General features: G+C 42.9%; 1 protein-coding gene across 1 annotated transcript in view; it reads right to left on the bottom strand.

Moving 5' to 3' along the window:
• Positions 1-14,098, bottom strand: part of cc2d1b (coiled-coil and C2 domain containing 1B) — a 39,656-nt gene that overhangs the window by 6,356 nt on the left and 19,202 nt on the right. Inside the window, exons 7-20 of the mRNA XM_060906544.1 lie at positions 9,300-9,455; positions 8,918-9,133; positions 8,208-8,346; positions 7,918-8,045; positions 6,761-6,839; positions 6,400-6,459; positions 4,531-4,685; positions 4,378-4,450; positions 4,099-4,256; positions 3,221-3,356; positions 2,861-3,033; positions 2,375-2,500; positions 2,213-2,271; positions 2,015-2,131 (exon numbers count right to left, since the gene is read on the bottom strand). Of these exons, the coding sequence (XP_060762527.1) occupies positions 2,015-2,131; positions 2,213-2,271; positions 2,375-2,500; positions 2,861-3,033; positions 3,221-3,356; positions 4,099-4,256; positions 4,378-4,450; positions 4,531-4,685; positions 6,400-6,459; positions 6,761-6,839; positions 7,918-8,045; positions 8,208-8,346; positions 8,918-9,133; positions 9,300-9,455 (1,775 nt within the window). The remainder of the gene's footprint in view (positions 1-2,014; positions 2,132-2,212; positions 2,272-2,374; positions 2,501-2,860; positions 3,034-3,220; positions 3,357-4,098; positions 4,257-4,377; positions 4,451-4,530; positions 4,686-6,399; positions 6,460-6,760; positions 6,840-7,917; positions 8,046-8,207; positions 8,347-8,917; positions 9,134-9,299; positions 9,456-14,098) is intronic.

Below are 14,098 nucleotides of genomic sequence, written 5' to 3'. Positions count from 1 at the left end.
CGTTTATATGAAAAGAAAGTCGGACAGCACTTTAGCACACGACTACACTTTCTCGACATCCGCTAGGGACTGACTGATCATGCTTCCGTGTTCCTCGCCGAAGTACCGCCCTCCTCGTGTCTTTCAAACACTACCTCCAATAATCCTTTATCAGCCCGGCTTCTTGCCCCTCCCACTGTCTCGTTTAGTCCCAGAGAAGCCCGGCTTCCCTGGAAGTGACGATTTTGTTGATTTTAACCAATAACAACGAGCCGAAATTGGCTGTTCAGAGCCCTCTCATAGACTGCAACGGATACCCGTCTGCCAGTCAGTGTTGCCAGATACTGCTGACGTTTTCCATCCCAAAATATATTCAAAACCCGCCAAAATGCACTTAAAACCACCCAATCTGGCAACACTGCTGCCAGTCCATAGAGCCCATTGAAATAAGAAAGGTTACAGCCTGGCAGCAAAGGTGATTCTCGTAGCGAACTGCAAGTTCGTCAGACATCACTCAAATAAGTTACAGGATAGTTATGAACATAAATACAATCTTGGGCATATATTATGTTATGCAAGTTATTGTTTTAATGAGAATTCAACGTCATAGACGCCGCAGTTTGGGGAGAGAATTTTAGGGGAAGCTCGGCTTCCCTTGTTGTCTCTGAGAAATCGCCCCTGGTCTGCGTAGCCCCCCCCCTTCGCAGACGCTCTGCGCGCACCTCCCAAAAATTGTGACCACCGCAGACAGCGTCGCAGACAAGAGGGCTCTGATTGGTCCACTCTACATCCGCTGTACATGCACTTCCGCTTCCCTACTTTCCCGGTTTGGTTTGTTTTCACGACCGCCATTTTTAAAAACACGAGCGAAGATGGAGCAGCACGAAGAGCGGTTGATCGAGGAAGTGAGGAAGTACGTACATCTATACGACTCCAGTTCTAGTCATTATAAGTAACCGGAGGATAAACACTCCACTAACCACACCCACCAACTACTCCTAGCGATTTCGCGACTTCGCGCCCCCTTGCGTTGTGGCGGTGAATAACATCGCGCACGCCTATTACTCCCCGCTCAACGATAAATTACAACTGTCTGCGAAAAGCTATCTGCGAAAGCCTTGTCGCAAGAGCATGCAGAGGCCCTTACACAACAATGAGTGGGGAAAAGTGGAAAAAAAAAAACATTTTAACGTTATCCATGAATGAGATCAGTTTTTAAGCAAATAATACATCAATTAATAAAAAAAAAAAAATGCAGAATTATATAGAATCTATAACTAAAAAAATAAGATATAATACAAACAGAACAAATTTCTATATTATTTATAAATCACAGAAATTAGTTTATTAATTGCACAATTTTGTGAATTTTTTTCTGCTTACTCATCTTTTTAATTTTTAAAAAATTTTTAAAAAATTAAAAAAAAAAAAAAATTTAGGCAGATTTTTCCAAATATTTTATGCATTTTATCTTTTGCATGGCAAACATTTACTTACTGTTTCAACTAAAAATAAAATCAATAAATAAATTAATTAAATAATAAATAAATAAATAAGCCCAGTGAGTGCGGTTCTGGGCGGCACGGTGGTGTAGTGGTTAGCGCTGTCACCTCACAGCAAGAAGGTCCGGGTTCAAGCCCCGTGGCCGGCGAGGGCCTTTCTGTGCGGAGTTTGCATGTTCTCCCCGTGTCCGCGTGGGTTTCCTCCGGGTGCTCCGGTTTCCCCCACAGTCCAAAGACATGCAGGTTAGGTTAACTGGTGACTCTAAATTGAGCGTAGGTGTGAATGTGAGTGTGAATGGTTGTCTGTGTCTATGTGTCAGCCCTGTGATGACCTGGCGACTTGTCCAGGGTGAACCCCGCCTTTCACCCGTAGTCAGCTGGGATAGGCTCCAGCTCACCTGCGACCCTGTACAGGATAAAGCGGCTACAGATAATGAGATGAGATGAGTGCGGTTCTCTAAAAACCATCAGCAGTATTGTGATGAAGCGTGGGTGATTATTAGGAGACGGAAACGTGATGTGGGTGTGTCTACCTGACGGTGCGATACGTTCTCTCCTCAAAGTGGTGTTTGGGAGGCTCAAGTCCTCGGTTCTGAGCCAGCTTCAGGATCTCCAGACTCTTCTTACATCTCGCTGCCAAGTTCTCAAATCTAGGAGGAGCAGAACGTTCTGGAGCTCAGTGTTCACAACATAATGAGTCAGGATCTGTGTGCGCGCGCATGCGTGCTTACTTCGTTGTTTCAGCAATGTTCCCCATGTGAGTAAACTGCTTGGAGTAAGTCATACATTTCTAAAGAGGAAAAAAGAAAAAACCCCGATATGATTTTATAGTTGCAGATTTGACCTGAAATGACCTCCAAGATTATGTCATGGGTCAGAGGTCAGCGTGTCACCTCGTACTGCTCCTTCAGCATGGTACTGAGCTGAGTGTAAACCTCCTCGGCTTTCTCAGAGAGCTCCACCTCGCTGTGATGGACCACGATGAAGTCCTCGTCCTCATCAGCAGGGGGAGACGGGACCTGACACACACACACACACACACACACACACACACACACCTTTGTATTCATTCATTCATTTTCCTCATTATGTTCATTCTCCATCCATCCACCCTTCTATCCAACACATATCCATCTACTTAATAATCCACCCATCAATCTCTCCATATAATCATCCATCCATCCATCCATCCATCCATATGTCTGGCTACTTAAACATCTCTCTGTCTGTGTCACCATCCATCTGTTCATCTCACTGTCCATCACTCCACATGAACCCATGTCTTTGTCACTCTTTTTCTTTCGATCCATTCATCCAACCATCTGTCTATTCATCTCTTTCTCCATCCTGCTGTATCTGGTGGGGGTTGTGCTCCTCACCTTGCTCAAGTCGACGTGTTTGCCACTGCGTGCTGCAGTAATCAGCGGCTCGAAGCTCTTGGCAGTGCGTAAATAAACCTTGGCCTGTTCCACATCGTTTCTCTGTTTGGCCTGCAGCGCTGCCTTCAGGTACTGCTTCCTCCGAGCCTCCAACATCTCCACCTGCTCTGTCACTGAGAGAGAGAGACAGACAGAGTGGCTGAGCAGGAAGGACAGAGTTACAACAAAAATCCTCAAATAAACAACACTGAACTGCTCTGATGTAATTTTTAGGCGAAGAACCCAAAAGAGCGTTCCCATCAGCTCCTGTTCTGCTGGAGACTCTGAGGAGGAAGAACAAGACAGAAGATGTCCACTGACCTGCGGAAGACACGTTCTCCTTCTTGGTGGTTCTGTCAGGTGAAGGTGAAGGAGTTCTTTTGGGATGCTGGACCATCTGAGGAACCGCCATCATCTGCTTCTTCTGCTTCTCCACTGCTGCTGCTGGAGCTCTGGGCTGAACATCAGAGAGATCATCATCGAGTCACATGTTCATTAACTGAATCCATATGTCTATTCATCCAAGTTTCCAATTTTTCCTCTTACCATCTGTCAAGATCTTCTGCTTGTCCATCCATCATTTTTCTGCTTAAACATTCATCCTTCTATCTGGCTCCTTAGTTATCCACAATTCAGCCATCTTACTCTGCAAGTTTCTATTTTTCCTACCTGTTCATCCATCCATTTGTCTCATTTTGCTTGTCTATGCATCCATCTGTCTTTCTGTCTGTCCAAGTGTCCATCTATCCAATTCCTCTAAGCAGCCATCCATTTGTGTAAGTATATATACACAGCTACCCCTCCATCCATCTTTTTCTCCAAGCAATCATTCCTTCCTACAAGTATTTACACATCCATCCAATCATCTAGCCATCTTTTCTACTTAGGTGTCAATCCATCTTTTTCTTAAAGCTTTCACCCATCCATGCCGTCTATCCATCTCTCTCTCTCTAACTGTCCATCTATCAATCTTTCCATCTGTTTTTCCTCTAAGCATCTGTCCAGTCATTAATCTTTAGTGATTTATACAGCTATCCATTCATCATTGTCTATTTATCTCTCTTTCTCTCCATCCAAGTCTTTTTTCCTGACACATCCCTCTAATCATACATCCAACATCCATCTCTCCATCTTCCCCCAATCATCCATCCATCCATCCATCCATCCTTCCTTTTAATGACAGCAGTAAAGAGGCAAACCTGTTTGCTTTCTTTTTCCTTCTCAGTTTCCTCTTTCTCTTCCTCATCCTCATCTCCGCCCTCTGCCTCGTTAGATGCAAGCTTATTGGCTGTTTCCAGTGCAGCAGCCAATCCCTGCTCAGGTCTAACAGCCTGCTGTCCTGGGATTGGTGGAAAACCTGATTGCAAATGAGAAAAGGCAAATTAGTGTTTCTGAAAATGTGACACTTGACAGACAATTGAGCGCGCGTGTGAGAGAGAGAGAGAGTGTGTGTGTGTGTGTGTGTGTGTGAGACTGACCTGGCGGTACTGGCAGCTCTTCGTAATTAACCGCTCGTCCTGCTTTGTGTGAGCGGATGGCGCTCTGATATTGCTGTGGATGACAGGAAAATTAACGACTCAGCCATTTTATGCAAATGAACCGTATGATGAATTGGTCATGTGATCGGTTACCTTGACGATGCGATCGTACATGCGAGCTTTGCGTTCGTCACCTTTAGCTTTAGCCTGATCACACGTCTCCCTGTATTTAGCCATCCTCTGCTCCAGAGCTTCCAAGACTGTTTTGGGTGGGGCCGGGCTGGGCGGAGTCACCGCTGCCTCTTGTGCTGCACAAGTTAAAATAACATGAATTACATTTAAAAAAAAAAAAAAAACCACAAGAACAAAAAACCCCACCAGTATTCATACACTGATATTCTGTGAGGTATAAAACTTGTGTATTACCCATAATGCAATGCAAACCTGCCCGCCTGTACCGTAAACATTTATTAGAGATGCGTACATGTCGTCATGCGAGTTGTCAAGTCAATTTCCCATAAACAGTTTCAGTCAGTCAATCTTAAACTTTAGCATGTTCATTAATAATGTGCATTTTAATGTAAACATTGAGACAATTTTCACTCTAAAGCTTAGCTAGCCATGCTCGCATGCTAGTTTAGATATCAGGTTCTCGCTAGCTATGTTAGCTAAGGATATCCAACTTAATTTTTGAAAAAGTTTCTCAAACTTTAGCTAGTCATGCTAGGATGTCAATTTAAACTGCCAAGTTTTTCCAGTAAACATCCTGACATCTGTAAAACACAACTAGCCATGTTAGCGCGCTAGTTAATGATGTTTATACAAAAAAGATGAACATTTCTAGCTAAATTCTTTGCAAACCTTAGCTTGCTGTGTTAGCATGCTAGCTTACATGGTCAATATTCCAGGAAACATTTATAGATAATCTTTTCTGTATACGCTGAATATCTACATGCTAGTTATCCTTTGCTAGCATGCTAGTTGAGAGCAATTCCAGCGTTATGGACGTGACACTTGAACTCAAAATGGCAACAAATGACCCAGTGCATGTTTTATTGTCTCCCAGTATTTAAACAGGTGTTGCATATTTTAAGGCTGTACCATACTGGAGAAGTGATAGAACAAGAACAATTCCCATAGTACATCTAGGGCATGCCAGAAAATGCCAATAAAAGATGTGTTATGGATGTGACAGAAAAAGTATCACTTTTCTTGGGTGACTGTACATTTTTATCAAACTCTGTGAAATTGTAAACCTAATGTCGAAATGGAGATATCCGTTTGATAGAGGGGTCCAAGGTGAATATTAAAAAATCTTTGTTTAAAATATTTTATATTTCATGCAGAGTTTCGGAAGGAAAAGTCAGCGTTATGGATGCGACGAAATTCCGTTATGGATGTGACGCGTCTGAAATAGACATGGCGTATGTTTAGAAAATCAGCAATTTAACCACCATAACCCTTTGAAAAACTCTCTAAATATCAGCTAAAACTATCAAAGTTCTTAAATAATATTTAGGACGGCTATTGTTTTGCTGTTTTGTGGATTTTAGCATACATTTCTGTGGCTTGTGGCAATAATATAGAATTGTACATGATCAAAGTTGGTTTTAGCTTGGGGTTTACATTATAAGAAAGAAAGACTGACAGTGACATATTAGGTTGGTTACAAATTGGTTCAACTTATTCACATCTGTAAAATACAGGCCTAGGTGATATCTCTGGGAGTGGGTTTGATGTATTACATGTTGCTTTATTTTTGCATGGTGAGGTTGACATTTGCATGGAATTGCCCTTTAGGTGTTTTGTTATAAGTTATTTATAAAAATATTTTAAAATGCATTCAGAAGATAGCTGATCATTCAGATAATTATCTTAAAGAATATTAAACAGTAAAGACTAGTAATTATTGAGTTATTTATTTACATATCAGATTATTTTACACATGGTTAAATGCTCCGAGAGAGAGAGAGAGAGAGAGAGAGAGAGAGAGAGAGAGAGAGAGCGCTTCAGCGTACTGACCCTGCACGTTCGGGGACGACTGAGAAGTTTTTAAAGCTGGTTTTGGAGAAGCTTCCATCCCTACAGTAGAGGGGAGAAAAAAAAAACCCACAAGAAACTATTATTAAACTAAACAAATTCTTCTTTTAACCACAAATAATGCAGAAGTATTAGTCTTTAGTTTCATACAGGAGCTATGATACTAATACGTAATGGAAGTGTACCGTATAACTACAAGTTAAATAACTAAACTCTTAATGACCTATGACCTTTAATCTACCAAAAAACAGGAAGTTTAACCCCAAAATACTGATGTTCCTTTGGATGGAGATCACTGGGTGAATTTATCACATGAATTCTGGAGACAGTGGATTTTACTCACCACCCGACAAAGGAGGAGGAAGTTTACAGAGGTCCACGCTCTCTCCTTTCTCCAGCGCCGCGAGCGCAGCATCAAAACTCTGAAGCAGAAAAAAAGAAACAGGAGCAGCGCTCTGTAACGCCCCCTAGTGACTCACAATCCTCATGGAAAGTGGTTAGTGTTTGTGCTGAGATGAGCAGAAAGCCTCACAGCGGGGGGGATATCACAACAACCGATCAGCAAAGCTGGGGTGCACAAACTTTTACTACTGTGAGAAAATAGAGGACTGGACCACCGCCTGTCTATAAAACTATTACTGAAGGAAGGAAAATTCCAGATTGTTTATGGATTCTTTCCAGATTTCCTCAGAATTTCTTTACGCTTTCCATCTCATCTAGCTTCAGGTGTCTGAGTGGTTTTAAAGACTATTACCTGTTTGGGGGGGAAGAGGGGGGAGAACACCCCTGAAACGAGAATGTCTAAATGTGGGCCTTTTCAAAAATGACACACGCAGAAACAAGGGCCTTTAAATTCCAGAACTTTCCAGATGTTTTTCTCGACCTACACAGAAAGCCCTGTGTGCTGAGACACAACAGAACAATAGTGTACTGTTTACCAACAGAGAGAGAGACAGACACACAGACAAAATATAGAAGACAGACTGACAGACAGGGCAGCAACAACAGATACAGACAGACAGACAAACATGCAAATAAACCATTACAGAGAAACTTGTACTAAAAAAAGACAGACAGACAGGAAATCATGAGGGTAATATACAGCACTGAACAAACATTGAATGAGAACAAAAACACAGAGAGAGAGAGAGAGAGAGAGAGAGAGAGAGAGAGAGAGAGAGAGAGAGAAGCAGACTGGTACAGACAGACCAATAATAATAATAATAATCTCAGTATTATATTAGAGAAACAAATCAGACAGACAACAATAAAACATCCAGACTTGTGTTCAGAGACAGAGGTATACAAAGACAGACAGGATGAGGGTAAATGTGTAGCACTGAATGAACACTGTATGAGAATAAAGAAAGAGACAGACAGAAAAATACAGGCAGACAGGTAGAGGAGGAGTGCAGTCTGGAAACGGTCACAAGGAGAGATGGACAGAGACAGACAGGTGCAGATAGACAGGTTGCAGATAGACACAGACCCTCCTCTCACCTTGCTGCACCTGATGTGCGCTTTGGCCTGTTCCAGCTCTCCGGCTTGTTTGGCCCTCACAGCGGCCGTCCTGTACTGCTTCTGTCTCTCCAACAGCACCTCCTTACTGGGGGCACTTACTTTCGCATCTGTGTGTAAAAACACAAACCCAATAAACCTTTATTTCCCCTTAAAGAAAGTCCCAGGCAGTACGTTCAGGACACATTACACTTTAATTAGTAGCTCAGACGTTAATGTCGATATTCTGATGATAAAATCGAGGCGCGAACACTCGGCATTCACAAACTCACCTGCAAGGGATTCTGGGATACGTTCCTCCTGGGGTGAGGCCATGCAGGACGGCCCGTCGCTGCTGGCTGACTGCTCCAGAGGAAGGGTCACGGTCTCCACGGAAACGGGCAAGGTCTCTGCTGAGGACACTTTCACTTCCTGGGGGCGGGGTAGAAACAATGAATGACCTCATCCCAAATTTAAATAAATAAATAAATAAATAACAAAAAACCACTCACATCCCGTCTAAATCAAACCGTCCAAAAGTTAACAGAAATGTTTTCATTTTTACTTAAAATTACTAATCACTGTTTTTATTCAATCGTGAATTGTTCAATGTTGTTCCACAGAAAGAAGTGAAGAGGCACCAAAACTAACATCAAGAAATCCTGATTAAATAAATATGCAAATTTACAACCCTCTTAACCCAACAGGTCACGCCCCTTCTCCCAGTTAACCTGTGCTGCATGGCCTTCATTTGCATATGGAACCTGATTGGCTCTTGTATTTTATGATGCAATAACACTCCTGGAATGAGATGCTCAGCTGTTTCCTCGAGAATGAAGCACAATTTTCAGACTTGAAACCAACCAACCAAAAAAAAAACAAATGTATTTATGTCATTATTGACTTTTTTTTTTTAAACTTTCTCTAAAATGCAAAAAACAAATCTTCATGTCCCAAACTTCAGAGCACTGCATTAAAGATTTAGATTAGCACTCATCCGGACCGGCAGTGTGGACACGGAGATATTCTCTGGGGTCACGGGTGACGTCTCCACGGCGCTGTCCGACTCTTCGTGATGCTCGGATGGAGATGGTGCGGATGTGGGAGGAGCCGAGGGAGGAACAGCGTTACTACAGATACCAGACGCCACTGGAGGTGGGATCTCCGCTTCGTTTATCTTTCTTCCTTTACGTACGGCTGCTAGCATGCTCTGTAGGGTCTGGAAGAGAAAATTAATTAATTAGATAAATAACAAAAATGAACATTAGAAATTTAAATCTGTGAATAACGAAGAAATGAGTAATAAAGAAAATTGAGATTCACAGATCCTCCTAAAGGCACAGGAAGTGATGATAGGACAATAAGATGAAGGAATGTTTTGGCACCTTGAGCCCTCGGTCGTAGCGGCGTGCTTTTGCTGACTCTCCTGCAGCTTTGGCGTTGGCTATGGCGGTGTTGTACATGACAATTCTCTCCTGAAGCGTGTGTTCAACACTACCACATACTGCTGCTTCTGGGGTGGTGGAGGAAACCTTTACTTCCTGTGGGCGGAGCAACAACAGTGGCATTAGTATATACATGAACTTGTAGGTTTATCACCTGAATTTCAGGTTTGACTGCAACGGGAGTCGCTCAGAACGAGGAAAGCGGTTTCAGAGACTCAGATTGTTGGCGCGCCCGCGTCTAAAGCTAGCCGCACACTACGCCGATTTTCAGCGTACCGAGCCAACTGAAGTCGCGAGTCAGGCGTAAAGACTAGTTTTCGATGGTACCGACTCATCTCACAGCCGATTCGAAAAACTAATCGGGAGCCAGACTGATCGGCGAGAGTCACTAGCAATAGCCAATCATATCTTTCGCATATAACACGTGATATTTCGTGATCATGTGATTGTACACATTTCAAAATATTGTCGTACTGAGTTACAGTCTGCTCTTTTTTTGGTTCAGCTGTCTGTGAATGATAAGTCCACAGAGACGCGTTTTTAACAATAACGTGTTGTGTTGTATAAAACAATATAAACACTTTCATCACATGCCCAATTACAACCTACATGAATAGGCGTAAATAATAAATAACGGCTGAGCATTAATTATTGACTATCAGATTTCATTATTGACCACAAGACTGAAAGCTCATAACCATTATAACATCCTCCCTCACCACTACCCCCTACCAAGTGCGCGCTCTCTCCTCAACCTCCATCCCTCCTTCTTTTCTCCAGCCGTTTTAATTTGACACCCTGAGCCAGGGTAACGAGGTGGGGAGAGAGAAAGCCGCAGTGGAATTCATTAGGCGCGCCACTGCAGGCTCCTCTCTCCTGCCGTTAATGACATCGCGGGCTGGAGGGAAAACGAGACGGCCTACACACACACACACACACACACACACGATGAAATGGAGGTCTGCGCGGGTCGGATTTTTCAGTCCCGCTCCCGCCCGCCCGCATTGTACAGTCCCGCTCCCGCCCGCAAAGAATTATGATTTTCAGTCCCGCTCCCGCCCACAAAAAAATTATGATTTTCAGTCCCGCTCCCGCCTGCCATATTTTGTCCCGCTCCCGCCCGCAAATCCCACATGATGCAGACGTTCGCGTTATTTCTCAGGAAAGTTCTTGTCTTGACACAGCGTGATGGTGCCCCGCCCCCTACTTTGAGTGGATTTGAGCATAAATATCTACAGCTCATGTTCACGTTTGTTATTATTTACCTTGTTTCTGAATTCAGCATGTAGTGTCTATAATAATAATAATAATAATAATAATAATAATAATAATGTGCTGTCAAGCGATTAAAATATTTAATTGCGAATCGCACATTTTTATCACATGAGAAACCATTGTAATTCTCTGATCAGCATAAAAAAGTGAATGGGCTTGCTTTGTACCAATGGTGTTTTTTTTTTTTTTATTGTAAAGCAGAGCTAGCAAGAGAATTGAACTGATTTACTGCTTGAGTTAGTCTACAACTTTAATCAGAGAGACAGGTTACACAGTGACGGTAGGCTTGACTCAATGCTATCCCAGAAATCCTTTCTGTAATATGCAAATTTGGCCGCCTCTGATTGGACAGCCAAATTTGCATATTACAGGAAGGATTTCTGGGATAGCATTGAGTCAAGCCTACCGTCACTGTGTAACCTGTGGTGGTGTTTACATTAGACCGTATCCGTCTCGTTTTTGTCGCGGATGCACTGTCCGTTCACATTAAAACGCCGGGAAACGACTCCACAGGCGGAACAACTTGAATCCGCCAGGGCCCACGTATTCAACCCAGTTCGTATCTGATCCGGTGCTGTGTAAACATTGAGATACAAGGAAACGCAGTGCTGAGCTCTAGCTGACGTCGTCATTGGACAATGTCACTGTGACATCCACCTTCCTGATTCACTGGCGTTGTTCATGCCACGCTGGTCATGTGACGTGACTGCTGAAAAACGGCGCGGACTTCACTTCCTGCTATTGTTTCCGCCTTGTATCACCTTTTTGTTTTTCATTAAAGAGTATATAAAAGTATGAATATAATGCTTTGCCATTCTTAATGTTGTTCATGGTAAGATGCAAATACTGCCCATTGTGTAGTTATGATTGTCTTTAGGCTTGCCATCCTTCCACTTGCAAGTGGTGAGTGACTTGTGCATGCCTGATATGCACTGGGATCACACACACAGCGGCTCAGTCCCCAGTCACTGCTCGTGCGCTTCACTCGTGCGCTCTGTGAGCTGCGCAGGACTGGAGTGCGCACCCTCCAGAGGGCACTCGCTGTTCAGGGCGGAGTGATTTGGAGCGCAGCCGCTGAGGAGGAAGCGCTGAGCCGCACTGACACATTTCAACTTACGTGCCGTCTAATTAGTCATGTGATTAGCGTATCCGTGTATTGGCGTTGCTGTGTGCACGCAAATCGTTTTAAAAACATTAATCTGATGATCCGCTGATATGGTCTAATGTAAACACCACCTGTCTCTCTGATTAGAATTGTAGACTAACGCAAGCAGTAAATCACTTCACTCATGGTTCTCTTGCTAGCTGGGTGTGAACTGCGAGTCATTAGAGTGATCAAAGGATTTCCCGTTAGGGTGATCAATGGCAAATTTAAGATGCCATTCCTCACTCAATCTGGCAATCCGACTCTCTCTGCAAATTTAGGCATCTTAAAATGTTTTTATTAATGCTAAATAAAATATCCAGCACAAATTATATATGATAGACATAAATTAATAATTTATAAATTTTATTTCAAACACGTTTTTAGTTAGCGGGACTGGAGCTTATCACCGCTCCCGCCCGCGCCGCATATGTGCACTCCCGCTCCCGTGCGCATATGTGCAATTCCGGTCCCGCCCGCGCCCGCAATGAGCTTTCAAAATTTGTCCCGCGCCGCACTGCTTTGCGGCGGGTCCCGCGAGACTCCCGCGGGAGTGCAGGGCTCTACAATGAAATAAACATGAGAACTGTCAGCTCTGACGGCTTGCACTGAAGGGACAGAGAAAGTTCAGCCCGAGGACCTCGAGATCCTGAAAGATCAGCGGCAAGAGCCGCGCTGCGTGCATATTATAAAGCCACTCACAAAGCTATTAAGTCGTCACGTGATATTTAGCGGAATGTTTGTTATGATGCTTAGTTCGCATAATCTCGTTTGGTGTCGCTTCAATTGCGACTGCACTCGTCAACAGTCGTGAGTTAGTCGGGGATATGTGCGTGCCCTGTCGGGAGTTGGCTCCGAAATGGGTCGGTTCGGTACCGCGTGGATCGGCGTAGTGTGCGGCTAGCATAAGACGCGCTATTTCGAATAATGAACGCATTGTCGAGAGGGGCAGGGGCCAATATGGAAGCGAGCATTTTATACCCTATTTGGAACGTTTTGTGGCGTATTACAGACCCTCCAGGATTTTGCGATGTTCAAAGCAAATTCAACCAATCCCCGCAAATTCAGGGCGGTGTTGCAATTATATCCAATCACCGCAACTTTCCTGCAAATTTGACCAATCGTTGGCGTCGACAAACTACCTTCCGCCTTACTTCCAGTGTTGCCAGATTGGGCGGTTTCAAGTGCATTTTGGCGGGTTTTGAACATATTTTGGGCTGGGAAACATCAGCAGTATCTGGCAACACTGCATGTGCGAGTCAGTGTTTATATAGGCTTAAATTCTGTTACTGAAAGTGTGTTGTGTTTACAGTGAAGGACTGTGTGCACTTTACATTATTTTTTACTTAATACAAGAAATTAATGGATGCCAACATTTTTGCCAAAATGGTATTTTATTTTCCATTGTTTAGGCAGCTTCAGCATCATACTGTGAGATTCTGTTCAAATTGTTTTTTTCTTCTATGAAGCCTGAGCCATTTATTTTATTAGTTTATAATTATTGTTTAATTTAGTCTTCAGGAGAGACTGCCTGCACACAGTACTAGTATTAATAGTTTTTTCTTACATGAAAGCTGAGGCATTTATATTATATTTGAAGGTAACTTCATGTTGTGCTGTGAGGTTCTCTGCACTTTAACTTTTGAACCAACAGGTGCATTTGGATAAGATAAGTAAAGCCTGTTTTTCTGCATTTTTGTAGTCCTGGTAATCTTTTATATTGGTAAAGTTGTTTATAGGACCATTTCTCAGTGTCTGTTTTTTTAATCAATAGTTTTTCAGTAATAACTTAATATTTAACTTACCCAATTTTAATCACAAAAAGAGAAAATCGCAACAATTTCTCGCAACTTTCACTTCCTCCCACAATGTAATCGCAACAAAAACCTAAAAAACACCGCAACTTTCATCGCAATTTTTTGGAAAACCCCCGCAACATCAGACATTTTAGCCTGCAACAATCACAAAAAAGGCCCGCGGAATCCTGGGGGGACTGGCATTACTTGACTTCATGGTCTCAATATTGAAAATCTTGCACAAATATGCAGCTTCCAACATAATTATCTGGATATTCAACAGATTTAAGCATTGGATGAATTTGTTTTGACCGCCACCATATTGAATATACGTTGGACCCGTTCGTGTATTTACGCTGCCCCGTTTGTAGCGTCCCAAGTGAGTAAAACCTGATCCAAGTCTTTCGCTAGGTGGCGTCTTACGGTCTATGTACGAATATTCGAAAGAGAAAACATGGATAAGAAAAAAAAAAGAAAAATACATCTATTTTGTCATTCTTCAGCAGAGAGTACATTCACCTGAA

This window comes from Neoarius graeffei, chromosome 23 (assembly GCF_027579695.1).
Source record: "Neoarius graeffei isolate fNeoGra1 chromosome 23, fNeoGra1.pri, whole genome shotgun sequence".
In the NCBI taxonomy this organism is placed as follows: domain Eukaryota; kingdom Metazoa; phylum Chordata; class Actinopteri; order Siluriformes; family Ariidae; genus Neoarius; species Neoarius graeffei.
The sequence above is the reverse complement of the archived record's forward strand: the minus strand, read 5'-3'. Positions and strand labels throughout refer to the sequence as shown.